This window comes from Myxocyprinus asiaticus, chromosome 26 (assembly GCF_019703515.2).
Source record: "Myxocyprinus asiaticus isolate MX2 ecotype Aquarium Trade chromosome 26, UBuf_Myxa_2, whole genome shotgun sequence".
In the NCBI taxonomy this organism is placed as follows: Eukaryota; Metazoa; Chordata; class Actinopteri; order Cypriniformes; family Catostomidae; genus Myxocyprinus; species Myxocyprinus asiaticus.
This window is the reverse complement of record NC_059369.1, coordinates 16,077,186-16,095,492: the sequence shown is the minus strand read 5'-3', so window position 1 is coordinate 16,095,492 and position 18,307 is coordinate 16,077,186. Positions and strand designations below refer to the sequence as shown.

Genomic DNA, 18,307 nt, shown 5'->3' with positions numbered 1-18,307 from the left:
AGAGAAAGTAGCAATCAATATACACAACTGAATGACTAAGAGTGAATTAATCCGGTCAAGAATATGTCCAAGACACTTTTCATCAATATGAAAGTAAGGAAATTGAGTGTGGTACCTGTGGGGGTCCTTTGACACAGGCAATATATAGACACATTCCCTCCTGGTGAAAGTGCTCTCTATCCAGGACTTCTGGGACTGTAGCAGGAAACCAACAGGGAAATTCATAAGAAAAAAAAGGTTTAAATCAGGTTTAGAAACTCTTCAGTGAAGTGTTTGACAGTGCTTGATGTTTTTCAGGTATGTAACAGCAATATCAGGTAAAACATTCAGAAACAAAAGTATTCAAATGAAAATAAAACTACTTCAATTAATGTACTATATTACAAAACATCAGGAATGTCATAAAATATCGATATATTGATTATTGCTCAGCACATTATTTTCTCAATAGGTTTTTGAGGCATCAAAATCTTAACATTAGTCCATATTTAAATTAGAAGTCTAAATTGCGTGCTTTCCAACTCACTGTCAGTTGGCCTTCTGTTTAATGTAGTCTGGTGCAGTCACGTGACGCATGCGAGAATCAGACGTGTGAATGGCGAGCTCTGTGCACTTTGTTAGTTTTAACACTTTTAATGACATAAACCAGTGAGATTCGATACACTCTGTTCCATAACTGTTCTAGGAGGATAATATGTCAAAGAATTCAAAATCCTCGGCCTCTGGAGACATTTTTGTTTTTCTCAATTTGGAATGCCCAATTCCCACTACTTAGGTCCTCAGGGTGGCGCGGTTACAGTCAATCTGCGCATCTTATCACGTGGCTCGCTGTGCATGACACAGCAGAGACTCTCAGCATGAGGAGGCTCATGCTACTCTCCGCGATCCACGCACAAATTACCACGCACCCCATTGAGAGCGAGAACCCCTAATCGCGACCACAAGTTTACCCCATGTGACTCTACCCTCCCTTGCAACCGGGCCAATTTGGTTGCTTAGGAGACCCGGCTGGAGTCACTCAGCACGCCCTGGATTCAAACTCGTGACTCCAGGAGTGGTAGTCAGTGTCAATACTTGCTGAGCTACCCAGGCCCTGGGCTCTGGAGACATTAAAAGACACTTATGTGCTCAAGCTGACACCCCCGAGCAGGTCACGAGCCTGGGAGATGATTTAGTTGGGTAAGTGCGGGAAATGCGGCGAGAGATGCTGAACATGTCGGCAATGTTGACGAAGGTCGTTGCTGACTTAGAGGATCTTGTTGTGATATGTCGATCGATCACTGCCATGGGGTGAAGTTCACTGAGGTGGTTACAAGAGTGGGGGTGTCGAGAAATGGATCGATTATCTGGAGTCATCGGAGAGGGAATTATCTACTAATCTGCTAGCAATCAAGGTGGATTTTGAGCGTGTCTGGGAGAAGTTGGAGGACATGGAGAACCGTAGCCGCCGGAATAACGTCCGTATCGTCAGAATTCCAGAGGGCGAAGAGGGACAGGATATGGTGAAATTCCTGGATGGGCTCCTTCCGAATCTGCTCGACATAGCAGGCCATAAGCTGGAAATCGTGCGAGCTCACAGGATTCCTGCTCAGCAATCCGCGAATGGAGGCAGGCCACGATCAATTCTGGCCAAATTTCTGAGATCATCCAATAAAGATCTTGTGTTACACGAGGTGAGGAATAAAGGAAGACTTTCTTGGAAAAACCACTGCATTTCTCTCTCTCTCTTTCCGTTTTTTTTCCCGGGTGGGAATTGTAAAAAAAAAAAAAAAAAAAAATTAATGATACCGGAGTGGGACTGAATCTTACGGGAGTGGGACTGAAAAATTCACGCAGACCACTACCTGCAGGCTTTTGTGTGCAGGAGCAGGACAAAACTTGAAAGTTGCAGGTGGGAGCGGGACAAAAAATTACATATATTTTTGCGGGAGTGGGACAGAATCTCGTGTGAGCATGTCTGAAAAATCCATCCCGCACAGAACTCTACTTTATAATTCAGGTCCGTCCAGTATTTCTTTAACACCTGCAACGTGACTTTGGGGAGCTGATGTGGAGGGAGATATTTGATAAGAGGGAGCCTGTGGTACATTAACAACAGCCACATGGTCACTGCTAGAGACACCACCAGGTTTCTTTATGGGCACTAAAAACCTATGCATTGCACAAAAGTATCTCTTATTACCATTCTGGTTTGCAGCTGCAGCTTGTTGCTTTCGGCCAATGAGATAAATAGAAAAACACTACACATTTCTGGTGCTGTTTTGTGATTGGTTGGGCAATCTACAACCCACTCTCAATGTCTGTAACACATAGCCCGCCCCCATATTGTTTTAACCAATACACAAATTGGAAAAAAATTCATATTTTATTTAAAACAGTGTTTCCCAAATGTTTGATTGGGTGGGCAAGACTCACGTTTGGGTGGGCTCAGCCCACCCCTGCCAATACCTACATCAGCCCCCGACTGGAGGAGTAATAGTGGGGGTTAAGATTGATTCTGTGTGTAAATATGTTTTGTTTTACGGTGTTCATTTATGTGAATCAATAAAAAAAAAAAAAATTATCTGAAAGAACTGCCTACTTACAAAGCAAGAGAATATCTGATTTTGACAGGTTTTTATGTGACAATGCGGGTTAATATAAAATTAGACATAACTCTGAGAACAAACCAAAATACAGTTGTGCTCATGAATATCTAGTTTACGTGTTAGCAAGTGTTTCAATCAAAACTCTAAACAAATTTCAGAAACTATGTCAGCAACATTACAAACTTTGTAAAATCCAGTGACTAGTGCTAGAGACTATTTAGTCTGATATGGAGCACTGGCATTAAAATGAATGGGAAAAACTGGAACGGCTAAAGTCTCGCCTTACAGGTGAAAGAGCCAATCACCTTTCAGATACAGACATCGTCTGTTGGATAACTCGAGAACGCGCATGTGCATCAGCTGGACCAGTCTGAAAAATTTCATTTTGTACCATGATTAGAGCTAAAGTTGCACTATTTATGATACCGATGCTGTCAGATTTTACTGCTGATTTGAAGTATGTTATATGATAGCAATCTTTACCAACCATTTTGGAGACTTAGGTCTTTCCCCATTCTGTAAATAGGAGAAATGGTTGTGTGAAGGTTGGAAATTCTCATTCTAAAAGACTTTCGAATGATTCACATTTGCTGTTTGGGTTGGTAAGGGTTAGGGCTAGGTTATCTGCAGTACTCCAAATAAACACAGCATATGAATGTTGTCACCAAACAGGGGTTACATCTAGACATGAGCCCTGAAAACTACATGAAATCATTCAATCAGAATGGTGCTAGACATTTTGAGGAAGTTCTTGCTAGCTTTGTGTGAAATATACATATGACGGTCAGTGAACAAGAATCTGTGGATTTGCTGTCCAAGCCCTGAATCATATCTAAAGATGCAACGTTTGTTCCAGTGACATTTGGTCATGCAGTCTCTAGCATCATATTTTAAGATCTATATTATAAGTTTAGACCATCTGCCAGGATTCCAGCTGCCCAAACTATCAAACCCTCTTCTCCACAACTGATTTAACCACCTCACTTTAAACACCTCACAAGATCAACTAAATTAACAACTTTACAGACATCATCATAGTTCTTTGAATGTCGCTGGTCTGTTTACCTTCTTCAGGTTTTTTCAAATTAAATCAAGCTCAAATATCTCCAGCAAGAGTCCCTTCGTGGATTTAACGGCAAATAATTTTTAATTAAATTTCCCAGAGTTCCCTTTTGTTTTCAGCCCACTCACAGCAGCCGTTCTGCTGTCAACTGTTCTGCAACAGTGAAGCCCGAACAATCTCGAATTTACCAAAGAGGATTAGACATATATTTGAGTAGATACAGTGAAAGTTTGATCATTTTAGATTTAGTCTGTCTACCTCATACTCCTCATCTTCATCCTTCTGTCGCAGCAAGGAGTAAAGAAACATCACCAGACGCCACTGTGAGAGACTAGTTTAAAATAGTTAACACTAAATGGTGTTTTCTCAGCATAGTTAATCAGCAAGAGGTCATAGGGGGTGGGGTGATGAATGTTTCTGAGAGTGAACAAGAATATTAGAAAGAAAGAGAGAGAGAGAGAGAGAGGAGTGGGGGCTCAGACATATGAGGCAGTAACCAGGCACACTGGCATGTACATAATCTCTCTACAGATTGGATGATGGAATGTTATGTGACTCCAAGAACGGTGCACATATTATAGTTTTAAAACACGTTGCTTTCCAATTCTCACACTATCCATCCAAAATAGTATGTGAGATTTTGTTCTATAACAAAGGTATTCCAATGGTTTTGTGTTTGTGATGGTTCTTTCGACTTTTCAGTTGTACAAAAGGAATGCAAAGCCGAAGCTGCCACAGTAACTTCCTCTATAAACCACAGTGAAACAACCTGTTAGAACAAAACAACCAATAGTGTGAGTTTGGGATGGGACTACCTAACCAATGACAGATGGGATCAGTGTCCAGAAAACCTGTTTGACAACAGTCATTATTTTTGCAATACTATGGAGCACAACAGTCTGGTTTCAGATGTAAAAATCTCACTCATTTATTTTTAACAATAACTTATAAACCTTTAAAGACAGACCTACTGTGAGCTTAGAGGTTGTTAATGAAAGTTGTTAATGAAACAGAATTCCTGGAGAACTGCACTACACATGAATCCAGAACAGAAAGATCCACTAATCAGAGAAGCGCTGCAAACCAACCATGGCAAATGAGCTCTGCGGTGACCGCCCACATCCATGACACAATGAGTGCGTTTACATGCATTTTAAAAGCCTGATTTCAGTCAGACTAAAGCAATCATTCATCTTTTTAAAAATATAATGTAAACACCTTAGTCCGACTGAAATCGTCCAGTTTTTGCAAATTCGAAGTAACAAACCTAGATAGCAAGTTTACACTTCAATCGACACCAATAGACTTCGGCGTTATCCGCATGCTCCAAGAAACAGAGGTGTCGCGTGACCTGCATTTAACCCGGAAGTCGAAAACAACAAAAAGCAGAAAAGAAGAAAAGCAACAACAACAACACATGTGCGTATCATTCAGAATTGATCACCCCTATGCCCTATTTCCTTCAAAGACTTTACCATCAATTGTGAGAGCTTTGGAGGGCTGAAAGGTGTGGGGTTTAAATAATAACATTTATTTGAAACTAACCTTTTTATACATTTTTATAAGAAATTTTGTTTGAAGCTATCTCAGCATGGCTACTATGACTGTTCTCCCTTTAAAGTGCCCTTCAGAGGCTGATTTATTTCGTAACACAGGGACACACGACAAACGCTAGAAATTTTCATTTGTGGACATTCACAGCAATGACACATTGATGTGCCTCTAATTACTATTCTTTAGTCCATTGACTATTCCTCCTATCTGTCTTCCATAGTAAAACTCATTTCACTCAACACCAATCTTTGCAGTAGCAATAAATGTCTTTTTTTTTTTAAATTTTACTTTTTTTTTATAAAGTATAAAAAAAACTTTTTCCATGATCTTACGCAGACTATTTTCACACATTCCATCATAAAATACAATAAAAGAGGGTAACAGATGCATTCTATGGCCAAGATAAGCATGCTAGCGTTAACATTAGTGACATGGATGCAGTATATAAACATGACAAATTACACATTACATACTGCATATATCTTAATTTAATTTATCATTGAGTGGTTATAACAGCTTCTTTTAATGACCTCATGTGGATTCCATTCACAGAATGAGGCAGAAAGCATGATTGTTATTACATATGCAGCCTGAAACAACTAAGAGGTACAGGACTGTTTAAGTATTCAGACAACAGATACCAGCGATCACTTGGAAAATATAGACAAACCACATATTTTCTTAATCGTCTGTTTATTCACAACATCTCTCCTCATTCTAAACGTTACAGTATTATTAAGTTTTACACAGAGTTTATAAGGATGAAAGTGAAGCAAAGCATCTGCCTTCGGACATCACCATAAGCACAACGGATATCATAACGTACATCAAATCAAATCACTTTATTGTCACACAGCCATATACACAAGTGCAATTGTGTGTGAAATTCTTGGGTGCAGTTCTGATCAACATAGCATCTAATCTGCACCAAAATCAATGCCTAAAGAATGTAAGAAAAGCAAGTGGCTGTAAGGCTGACCATGTTGTTATTGTGACTGTTGTGTGGGTCTCACTGTAGCTGACTTCTTCTATGCTGTACTATGATGTAAAAAGTTCAACCGGAAAACATCTATGTCACCTTCTTAGCTAACGTCCACAGCATGGTGTCATGTTGTATACTTAGAGATAAAGACTGTAACACAACAATGCAAAAACATGCGGTAGGCAGTTCAATTATAACTGTGATTATCACTGTGAATGATGCAATACAGTTAATCCCCCTACACTCTCAAACTATATGTATTTGTATACATACAGTGTATCCAGAAAGTATTCACAGCGCTTCACTTTTTCCACATTTTATGTTACAGCCTTATTCCAAAATTGATTAAATTCATTATTTTCCTCAAAATTCTACAAACAATACCCCATAATGACAATGTAAAAGAAGTTTGTTTGAAATCTTTGCAAATTTATTAAAAATAAAAAACTACAAAAAAAAAAAAAAAATAACAAAAAAAACAATCACATGTACATAAGTATTCACAGCTTTTGCCATGACACTCAAAATTGAGCTCAGGTGCATCCTGTTTCCACTGATCATCCTTGAGATGTTTCTACAACTTGATTGGAGTCCACCTGTGGTAAATTCAGTTGATTGGACATGATTTGGAAAGGCACACACCTGTTTATATAAGGTCCCACAGTTAACAGTGCATGTCAGAGCACAAACCAAGCCATGAAGTCCAAGGAATTGTCTGTAGACCTCCGAGACAGGATTTGATCGAGGCACAGATCTGGGGAAGGGTACAGAAAAATTTCTGCAGCATTGAATGTCCCAATGAGCACAGTGGCCTCCATCATCCGTAAATATAAGAAGTTTGGAACCACCAGGACTCTTCCTAGAGCTGGCCACCTGGCCAAACTGAGCGATCGGGGGAGAAGGGCCTTAGTCAGGGAGGTGACCAAGAACCCGATAGTCAGTCTGACAGAGCTCCAGCATTTCTCTGTGGAGAGAGGAGAGCCTTCCATAAGAACAACCATCTCTGCAGCACTCCACCAATCAGGCCTGTATGGTAGAGTGGCAAGACGGAAGCCACTCCTCAGTAAAAGGCACATGACAGCCCGCCTGGAGTTTGCCAAAAGGCACCTGAAGGACTCTCAGACCATGAGAAACAAAGATTGAACTCTTTGGCCTGAATGGCAAGCATCATGTCTGGAGGAAACCAGGCACCGCTCATCACCTGGGCAATACCATCCCTACAGTGAAGCATGATGGTGGCAGCATCATGCTGTGGGGATGTTTTTCAGCAGCAGGAACTGGGAGACTAGTCAGGATCGAGAGAAAGATGAATGCAGCAATGTACAGAGACATCCTTGATGAAAACCTGCTCCAGAGCGCTCTGGACCGCAGACTGGGGTGAAGGTTCATCTTCCAACAGGACAACGACCCTATGCACACAGCCAAGATAACAAAGGACACGGGACAACTCTGTGAATGTCCTTGAGTGGCCCAGCCAGAGCCCAGACTTGAACCTGATTGAACATCTCTGGAGAGATCTGAAAATGGCTGTGCACTGACACTCCCCATCCAACCTGATGGAGCTTGAGAGGTCCTGCAAAGAAGAATGGGAGAAACTGCCCAAAAATAGGTGTGCCAAGCTTATAGCATCATACTCTAAAAGACTTGAGGCTGTAATTGGTGCCAAAGGTGCTTCAACAAAGTATTGAGCAAAAGCTGTGAATACTTGTGTACATGTGATTTTGTTTCGTTTTTTATTTTTAATAAATTTGCAAAGATTTCAAACAAACTTCTTTCATGTTGTCATTATGGGGTATTGTTTGTAGAATTTTGAGGAAATTAATTAATTTAATCAGTTTTGGAATAAGGCTGTAACATAACAAAATGTGGAAAAAGTGAAGCGCTGTGAATACTTTCCGGATGCACTGTATATTGCAATAAACTTGAAATATATTGTTCCTATATAATAAACAATAAATAATTTATATTTGTATGTTTTTTATTCGCTAACATCATTTGCTAAGCTTCATTTGATTGTATGTTCATTAATGACGTTTAGTACGTAGTCTTGTACCTTTGTCTTTTTGTCTGATTTTCAAATATTTTTTTGCTTTAAATCAGAGTTTGTAATGTTGTTATTCACCTAGGAGATAACTGGTTTGGTTCTTGGCTTAGAACTCTTTTATGAAGACTTTTATGAATTCCCTATATATAAAAAAAATTATGTGAATAACACTTTCGGAATCAATAAAGCTGAAAAAGTAGGCAGGGACAGTTGCGCTTGATTCCATCTGATGCCTCTATTGGTGCAGAAATTACACACTGCAGCATTAAGTAACAATGAATTGTAAAGTAATTTAGCCTCATTACATTTAAATGCAAACTGTTGACACTACAGAGGTTTGTGGTATCATGACGCAATTTTATGTCCCAGTACTGGCATATTTTATTTCTACAAACTCAAATGTATGTACTTTTTCCATTACTAAATTAAGCATGCAAATTGGAATCCAGCTACATCATTAGATCGTAGGACACTGTATGTGACTCCTGCATTGGGAGTGACATGACACACTTAAACTGTCTGGACACTGACAACTGTTTCAGCTCCAAATGAATGTTGGAGCACTTCGGTTCATAATGTACATTATTCATCAAACTTACAGGCTTTGCTGACTACCACCCCTGGTGTCGTGAGTTCGAAACCAGGGTTTGCTGAGTGACTCCAGCCAGGTCTCCTAAGCAACCAAATTGGCCCGGTTGCTAGGGAGGGTAGAGTCACATGGGGAAACCTCCTCGTAGTCGCTATAATGTGTGGTGAGTTGTGCGTGGATGCCGCAGAGAATAGCGTGAAGCCTCCACACGTGCTAGGTCTCCGCGGTAACACGCTCAACAAGCCACGTGATAAGATGCACGGATTGACAGTCTTAGATGCAGAGGCAACTGAGATTCGTCCTCCGCCACCCAGATTGAGGTGAGTCACTATGCCACCATGAGGATTTAGAGCACATTGGGAATTGGGCATTCCAAATTGGGGAGAAAAGGGGAGAAAAAAAAGAAAAGAAAAAAAAACTCAAACTAAATGTGTTCTCTTGACGGCTGTATGTACAATGAAAGAGAAACTACATACAGCATCTCAAATCTCAGATTTCAAAGATCAAATAAATTTTTCTGATAACTCTATGAAGCTCAACACACTCAAACAAGGTCATAAAGCAAAAATGTCAAAGTCAACAGCGTCCCCTAACTTTATCAGATCATTAGGACATCATCAGATAATAGACATACGACCCTGAAATCACAGTATAGAGTTGGTCCTGAGGACATACAAACTGTCTTCACAAAACCAACCTTCATTCAATACCTTAAAACCATACTCTACTCCTGTAGTCAAATACAATGCAATAATCCCACATGTTAGTCTAATGTAGTGAACAGAGGACATGACGAGTTGCCGCAGGGGTCAACACAGAACCACTGGAAGTCAGTGAGAGTAACGCTGTGGTCTGATAACAGCTGCATTCATGATCACTTCACACATTCAGTCTGATCTTGGAGACGTAAAGTTACATAAGTGTCACTACGCTCTAAAGACTCCAGCAATTCACATAAAACACAAATTTGACAATTTTGCAATATACGGCCTCCTGACCATAAAACCAAATTTTTCATTCAAGATTCTTCATTTAAATTTTCCTCATTTTTAACTGAGCAATTGTCCTTCGCCAGTAAAGTCATAGTGCCTGACTTCACAATGCAAACACTCTATATATAGTGTGTCACGAATGCCACCTCTGTGGTTCCTCCCGCTCACCACCAGAAGGCTCCGTCACCTGAGTATTGACTTTAACTCTCTGGACTCCATTTCCCATAATCCCCATACCTGGCACTGATTACCTGCTCAGTTGTTTCTCATTTACTCAGCTATTTAAGTCTCACTCTCACTCTCTATCATTGCGAAGTCCACGGCTCCGCCTTCTACGGCTTCGCCCCTCGAGCCTCCCACGGCTCCGCCTTCTACGGCTTCGCCCCTCGAGCCTCCCACGGCTCCGCCTTCTACGGCTTCACCCCTCGAGCCTCCCACGGCTCCGCCTTCTACGGCTTCACCCCTCGAGCCTCCCACGGCTCCGCCTTCTACGGCTTCACCCCTCGAGCCTCCCACGGCTTCGCTCCCCGAGCCTACTACAGCTCCGCCTTCCACGGCTCCTGTCTCTAGTCTGTGGCCACCTCCCAGGCCTCCTGACCCTATCTCGACCCTGTGGTTGCCACCCAGGCCTCCTAATCCAGTCCCTACCCTGAGGTGGTCTCCTGGCCGTCCGCCTGATATACTCTGGTCTCCTGGGACTTCTGGCCATCACCCGATCTGCTCTGGTCTTCTGGGTCTCCTGACCGTCCACCTGATCTGCTCTGGTCTCCTTGGTCTCTCGGCCATCCACCCAATCTGCTCTGGTCTCCCTGGTCTCATGGCTGTCTGCCTGATCTGCACTGGTCTTCTGGGTCTCATGGCTGTCCACATGATCTGCTTTGGTATCCTTGGTCTCCTGGCCTTCTGCCTGATATATTCTGGTCTTCTGGATCTCCTGGCCATCTGCCTGATCTGTTCTGGTCCCCTTGGTCATCCACCTGATCTGCTCTGGTCTCCCTGGTCTCATGGCTGTCTGCCTGATCTGCACTGGTCTTCTGGGTCTCATGGCCGTCCACCTGATCTGCTCTGGTATCCTTGGTCTCCTGGCCTTCTGCCTGATATGCTCTGGTTTTCTGGATCTCCTGGCCATCTGCCTGATCTGTTCTGGTCCCCTTGGTCTCAAGGTCGTCTGCCTGATCTGCTCTGGTATCCCTGGTCTCATGGCCGTCTGCCTGACCTGCTCTGGTCTTCTGGATCTCCTGGCCATCTGCCTGATCTACTCTGGTCCCCTTGGTCTCATGGCCGTCTGCCTGATCTGCTCTGGTCTTCTGGGTCTCCTGGTCGTCCACCTGATCTGCTCTGGTTTCCTTGGTTCCCTGGTCGTCTGTCTGATCTGCCCTGGTTTCTTTGGACCCCGGCGTCACCTGCCTCCTCGCTTGAGGAGCCGCTCGCGGGGGGCAGGGGGGAATCCTGCCTCTGTGGTTCCTCCCGCTCACCACAAGAGGGCTCCATCACCTGGGTATTGACTAACTCTTTGGACTCCATTTCCCATAATCCCCGTACCTGGCACTGATTACCTGCTCAGCTGTTTCTCATTTACTCAGCTATTTAAGTCTCACTCTCACTCTCTATCATTGTGAAGTTTATTTTTGCCCTGGCTGACATTTCTAAGCATTCTCTGAGTTTTCTGAATTATCTGTGTATGATCCTGGACTGTTTACCCTGTTTTGACCCATTGCTGTCTGTCTACTATTATTGCCTTGTTTACCTGGATATAACCTGTGACTGTCTGCCGCCTGCCCTGACCTCTTGCCTGTTTATTAACTACCCCTCTGGATTGCCTTTGATATTACTGTTGCTGGTGATTGACCCCTGCCTGCCTGCCTGTCTGTTTTACTACGTTTAATGTTATTAAAGCTGCACATGGATCTCAACCCCACTGACTCATCATTACATAGTGCCTATATGACGATGCATTCCAGAGCTTTGTAGATGTACATTTCTGAAATCCAAAAACTAGATGTAGGTACTGCACTCACTGAAGAGCCACATGTGTCACTTATTCTTAATAATAATGTATTTTTGGAGTCTTGAATATTGAGATTTTTACATCATTGTTTTTATGTTAATAAATAAAGGTAAACTCCTAGTTTCAACATTATTTGTACTTCAGACCTATGTTTGTTGGACAAGAAAAACTAGCTTCATAGTATGACGCACATTTGGTTTTCGACAATGCAAAATGGGTACAATTTAACAATTTAGCCACACTAAAAGTCCCAAATCTCTGGGATTTAACCATATAGGGCATTAAAAATGTAGATACAAAAAGGACAATTTGTTCTGAACCAGAATCTAAAAGGATATTAAGATTTCTTTAATAATTCCGGTAAGGCACTCCAATTTTGGAAAATAAAGTTTTGTTTTTTTGGTTTTTTTCCTATTTTTGGATTCACACCATAGGCAGATAATGCAACAAGGGGTGCTGAAGTCAACTGATTTTAGAAATAGACCTACCTATCTCTGTTAAAAAATAATTAATTAATTCAGTCTAAACTCAACTGGAGCTCTTGTGTGTTTCGACTGGGTGAAGTTTCTCGCTGTCCTGTGTTTGTTTGTGTGTATGGGTATCAGCGTAAAGCATCTCTGGCTCTCGGCCAATGAAGAATGAGATATCACATTAAAGAGTATCGAATTAGTCAAAACACCAGCCTTTTTAAACACGCTAGTCTCTCTTTGTCTCTCACACATAATTTCCAGAGGACAAATAACTCTAGAAAAAAATGGGTTTTGAAAATTAGTATGACCTTAAGACTGGACAACTCATTGAACAAACAACTGATTAGCATCTAAATAATAATGAGAAGCAGAACATACAATCCAACACCAAACTAGTGTAGAAAAGCCGTCACTGATGTGAAACATGAAAGAGCTCAGAAACAATTAATCTTCCACAGGTTTCAACACCACAGTCACCATATTTGCATTCTAACAGAGGTTATTCACCTCAAACCAGTTTCGCCACCCAGTATATGACTAATTTCACCTACAGGTGTTTGCTGTCAGGTGCTGCAAAGGAATCTAGAAAATGACATTTTCACTAGCTGCTGCACCAGAAATTGAAAATCTAATCAAATTATTTTTATATTAAAGGTGCATTCAGTAATATTTTTAAGTTTGTCAAAATGACTTGCATTGGCTTACACTGACACATAGTGGCCTGGATGCTGTATCATTAAAACACAGTATTTTTCAGTTTCCAAAGCAGGGCTCGACAATAATGACTGCCCGATGGCCCAGGGCCAGTGTGAGAGAGATTCGAGCCAGGTGCTAGAACTGTCACTTGATCCATTTATAACATTAGTGAGAGCAGACAACAAGTGAGAGAGAACAAAAATTACAAGGAGTGAATATAGTCTACTAACCAAGTGTTCAGAGACAAGTGAGCACGATTATATTTAGCTCACAAATAGCCCTTTTCCACCGAAAATTGCGATGGTTCTCGTGCCGAGCCTGTGCTCCACTGGTTCACGGCCGGTACAATCTGTAGCCTATCGTAAACCGGCCGTGCTTTTCAACTGACCTAAGGTCCGAACGGTGACGTAAAGGGTTAATGTCTATATGGTAGTTTCACATGACTACCTCAAACATAAACAAACATGCCGCGTCACAGTGTGTTTGTATACAGCTTTTACTCTTGTTTTTGAGGACATATTTAAACATACAGATTAATGCAATTCATCGTTATTACATTGCTCAACAAGATTTTCAAAGACGACATCTACGCTAAAGACAACAGGTAATGTAATTACACTATATTGTATGAACTATGGCTTAACTTGCTAAGTTCTGTAAACTGTTACAGTGGAATCATTATTAACATTGGTGTAGCAGATGGTTGTATTTGGATTTTTGCCATTGCATATAATATTATTGATTGGGAATCCCACCGTTTTACTTAACAGATAGCCGCAATCTTCCAAACTTAGTGAGTAGCTGATCAAAAATCCCCTTACAGAACAAAACATTGCACAAAATAAGATGACAACAGTGTAAGAAAAGCTAACGAAGTTGGCAAATATAACAACTGACTGAGATCAGCTGCAGAGGACACCGGCGATTCACTGTTTATCATGAGTGTGACTGATTGAATTCAATGCCCCGGTTAGTTAGCAGGCTGGTCGGTGTCCGAGACCAAAACATTGGTGTTCCGTCCACTGTCGCTTTTGCTTATGTCCTTATGATGGTCCCTGTACTTCCTTAAGTGTTTTTCAATTTGCTTATTATTTGGTCAGTTTTCCGATTGAAGACGACGTGCATCATTTCGTGCTGCATCTTCATTCTCGTATTTTTCCTTTACAATCTCTCTAGTTTATCTTGGATCTTCGTAAATACCATATCGCAAGTAGAGCACTCATTTTGCCGTGTTACCTGAACACTTTTAATGTCTGATAATTTTGTGGATTTTTTATTGTTGTTATAGAGCGAAGAAGTACTCCTTGCTGCAGACGGTAGATACTGTTGTTGTTTGGGAAAAGTTTACCATGGTAATGAAACATTATCCCGGCCTTCGTCCCTTGACGTAATCGGTTTCTGCGTAGAGCCCAGCAAGCTTTTAGGGCCAGTGCGGAACCAGGTTTTCTGCCCCGGAACAGCCTTTTCAGCAGTGGAAATGCATGGAACAGTTCGAGAATTCGCCCAGGAAAACGCACCCGAACCATGTCAGTGGAAAAGGGCTAAAAGACATGCAAGCGCATAATATACTGGCCGTGCCAAAGCACAGGCGCTGTGCTCACTCGTTTCAAAGTGTTTTAGCAGCAGCAATTACCAATATGTAGAAAATAGCTAGAATTTCATAGCGGGATAGCATGTGTTGCGCAAAATTTAAGTATCCCTGCACATTCCATGTTCACAGTGCGCGAAGTTCCCACATTTTTTTATTTTAACATGTTGGTTAAAATTAGAAATACACACATTAGAAAATCAACAGTTTCCTTCTATTGGACTGAATCCAATCTCTCTCATCAGTCTCTCCATGCACCATAGACACTGTTTAAAGTGCATGCATGCACTATCTTAAAGGGACAGAGCGCTAGTATTGTACTCAGTTTGCACAGTAAAAGCACCTTTTATCTCATTAACTCGATTCATTTGACTTTTTTTAAAATTTGGCTAATTTGTATGACATCATGCGACTGCACATGTTTAAATCCCTACAACTTTCACTATAGCCAATGACATCACTGGACATTGTTTCCATCTAATACGCGACAATTACTTGCTTCTGTCACACACAACAGCTACCTAACATGTTTACGCATGCTACTTATTGTTTACATTTGCCAGTTCTTGCATTAGTGTCCTGAGTTTTTATAATTGTGACCTTAATTGCCTACATCTGTAAGCTGTTAGTGTCTTAACGACTGTTCCACAGGTGCATGTTCATTAATTGTTTATGGTTCATCGAACAAGCATGGAAAACATTGTTTAAACCCTACAATAAAGATCTGTAAAGTTATTCGGATTTTTACAAAATTATCTTTAAAATACAGTGTCCTGAAAAAGGGACGTTTCTTTTTTTGCTGAGCTTAGTAGGATGTTCCAAGAAGCTTGGAACATCCTATCTGCCAACAACCAATAAAAACTGTGTCCAGGTGTACCTGGGAGAATTGGTGCTATTTTAAAGGCAAAGGTTGTCACACAAACTATTGATTTAGCTTTTTTTATGTTTACTGGACTTTGTATGACATTAATTGATAAATTCAAACTATTTATGGCATTATTTTTGAAGACATCCTCACTATGCAACATTTTTGACAAACTTTTGCACAGTACTCTGTGTGTACATAAATATATACAGTTGAAGTCAGAAGTTTACATACACCTTAGCCAAATACATTTCAACTCAGTTTTTCACAATTCTTTACATGTAATCATAGCAAACATTCCCTGTCTCTGGTCAGTTTGAATCACTACTTTATTTTAAGAATGTGAAATGTCAGAATAATAGTAGAGAATTATTTGTTTCAGCTTTTATTTCTTTCATCACATTCCCAGTGGGTCAGAAGTTTACATACACTTTGTTAGTATTTGGTAGCATTGCCTTTAAATTGTTTAACTTGGATCAAACATTTTGGATAGCCTTCCACAAGATGTCTCACAATAAGTTGCTGGAATTTTGGCCCATTCCTCCAGACAGAACTGGTGTAACTGAGTCAGGTTTGTAGGGCTCCTTGCACGCACATACTTTTTCAGTTCTGCCTACAAATTTTCTATCGGATTGAGGTCAGGGCTTTGTGATGCCCACTCCAATACTTTGACTTTGTTGTCCTTAAGCCATTTTGCCACAACTTTGGAGGTATGCTTGGGGTCACTGTCCATTTGTAAGACCCATTTGCAACCAAGCTTTAACTTCCTGGCTGATGTCTTGAGATGTTGCTTCAATATATCCTCATAATGTTCCTTACTAATGATGTCATCTATTTTGTGAAGTGCACCAGTCCCTCCTGCAGCAAAGCACCCCATAACATGATGCTGCCGCCCCCATGCTTCACGGTTGGGATGGTGTTCTTCAGCTTGCAAGCCTCACCCTTTTTCCTCCAAACATAACAATGGTCATTATGGCCAAACAGTTAAATTTTTGTTTCATTAGATCAGAGGACATTTCTCCAAAAGGTAAGATCTTTGTCCCCATGCGCACTTGCAAACTGAAGTCTGGCTTTTTTATGGCAGCTTTGGAGTAGTGGCTTCTTCCTTGCCGAGCAGCCTTTCAGGTTATGTCGATATAGGACTCGTTTTACTGTGGATATAGATACTTGTCTACCTGTTTCCTCCAGCATCTTCACAAGGTCCTCCGTTCTGGGATTGATTTGCACTTTTCGCACCAAACTACGTTCATCTCTAGGAGACAGAACGTGTCTCCTTCCTGAGCGGTATGATGGCTGCGTGGCCCCTTGGTGTTTATACTTGCATACTATTTTTGTACAGATGAATGTGGTACCTTCAGGCATTTGGAAATTGCTCTCAAGGATGAACCAGACTTGTGGGGGTCCATAAAATTTTTTTCTGCATCTTGGCTGATTTCTTTTGATTGAGTTTTAAGGTAGGCCTTAAAATACATCCACAGGTACCTCCAATTCAGTACACCTCCTATCAGAAGCTAATTGTCTAAAGGCTTGACATCATTTTATGGAATTTTCTAAGCTGCTTAAAGGCACAGTTAACTTGTATGTAAACTTCTGACCCACTGGAATTGTGAAATAGTCAAATAAAAGTGAAACAATCTGTCTGTAAACAATTGTTGGAAAAATTACTTGTGTCATGCACAAAGTAGATGTCCTAAACGACTTGCCAAAACTATAGTTTGCTAATATGAAATATGTTGAGTGGTTAAAAATTAGTTTTAATGACTTCAACCTAAGTGTATGTAAACTTCTGACTTACACTGTACATATATACAGTACATAAATACTCTCTCTCTCTCTATATAAACTTCTAAGTTTAGAAAAGTTACTCTAAAAAAATATTTAAATTAAAATGACTGACCAAAAATTGAAAAAGTATTTAAAGTATCTACATATGCTTAAGGGCAAAGGAAGCAAATAAGGCTAAGACATAAAACCAAATATGGTCTCTTAAAGGGGTCATCAATGTCACCACAAGAGTTCAACTAGTTTAGACTAAAAATTCAGCTGTAGGCCCTGACACAGATACTTGACCCCACAATGCAGGTATTTCCAGTTCTAGCCCTCAAGAAAGACCTTTAGAGGAGAGATCACCTCAACCAAAATCACTTCACAACAGAGCCGGTACTACGATGTGAACTTTGGAGGGCATTTTTACCTTTAGGGTGGGCAATAGGTTAGATAGTGTCTCCTTACCCTATGCTGAAATATTAAACCGTTTTGAGATGCTTGCCATGTTATCATTAAAGTAAAATATAACAAAATATTAGTGCATCTGTACAGTTGCGGTTCGGGGGGGGGGGGGGGTAGACAGACCCTGGTCCCCCATGTGCCCCTCCACGTCAGACGATGTAACACTCGCAGTTGACGGTCGATGACGAATCAGTGACGTTTCAAACTGTCAAGCACGCTCCCGTCACACAACCTCACTGACAGACCACACAAGAGATAAGTGTCGGGTTACACTTTAAAATGTATTAATTTATAATGACAAATCACAAAACAACATCTAATACAATATTCTGCCAATATTAGAAATGCGTTTATAAAGGATCGCCTCGGTGTTTCCTCAGAACTTGCGCAATTCCAGGTCAATATTTCAGTTTATGAACATTCTGCTAATATAATACTTATTATTGCAGAATAGATTGTTGTTTTTAGTTACTGTCATTCTTAACGTCAACTACACCAACATCACGTGACCGCAGCGTTTAAATACAGAGTGAGCAACTAAGCTAATAGAAGTGTTTTCTTATAGCCAAAGGCTTCAATCTGGTGAACACATTTTATCGTTATTATGTACGACTGCAGTGCAAACATCTGTCTGATCGC

At 40.9% G+C, this 18,307-nt stretch overlaps 1 protein-coding gene across 4 annotated transcripts in view; it reads right to left on the bottom strand.

Annotated features, from left to right (window-relative positions):
- Window positions 1–18,307, bottom strand: part of LOC127417430 (transient receptor potential cation channel subfamily M member 7-like) — a 45,905-nt gene that overhangs the window by 25,699 nt on the left and 1,899 nt on the right. For all 4 annotated transcript variants that reach the window (XR_007893275.1, XM_051657487.1, XM_051657486.1 and 1 more), the window contains exon 2: window positions 116–195. Coding sequence is in view for 3 of the 4 variants with exons in the window: in XM_051657487.1 (XP_051513447.1) it covers window positions 116–195 (80 nt within the window). In the remaining variant the exon portion in view is untranslated. The remainder of the gene's footprint in view (window positions 1–115; window positions 196–18,307) is intronic.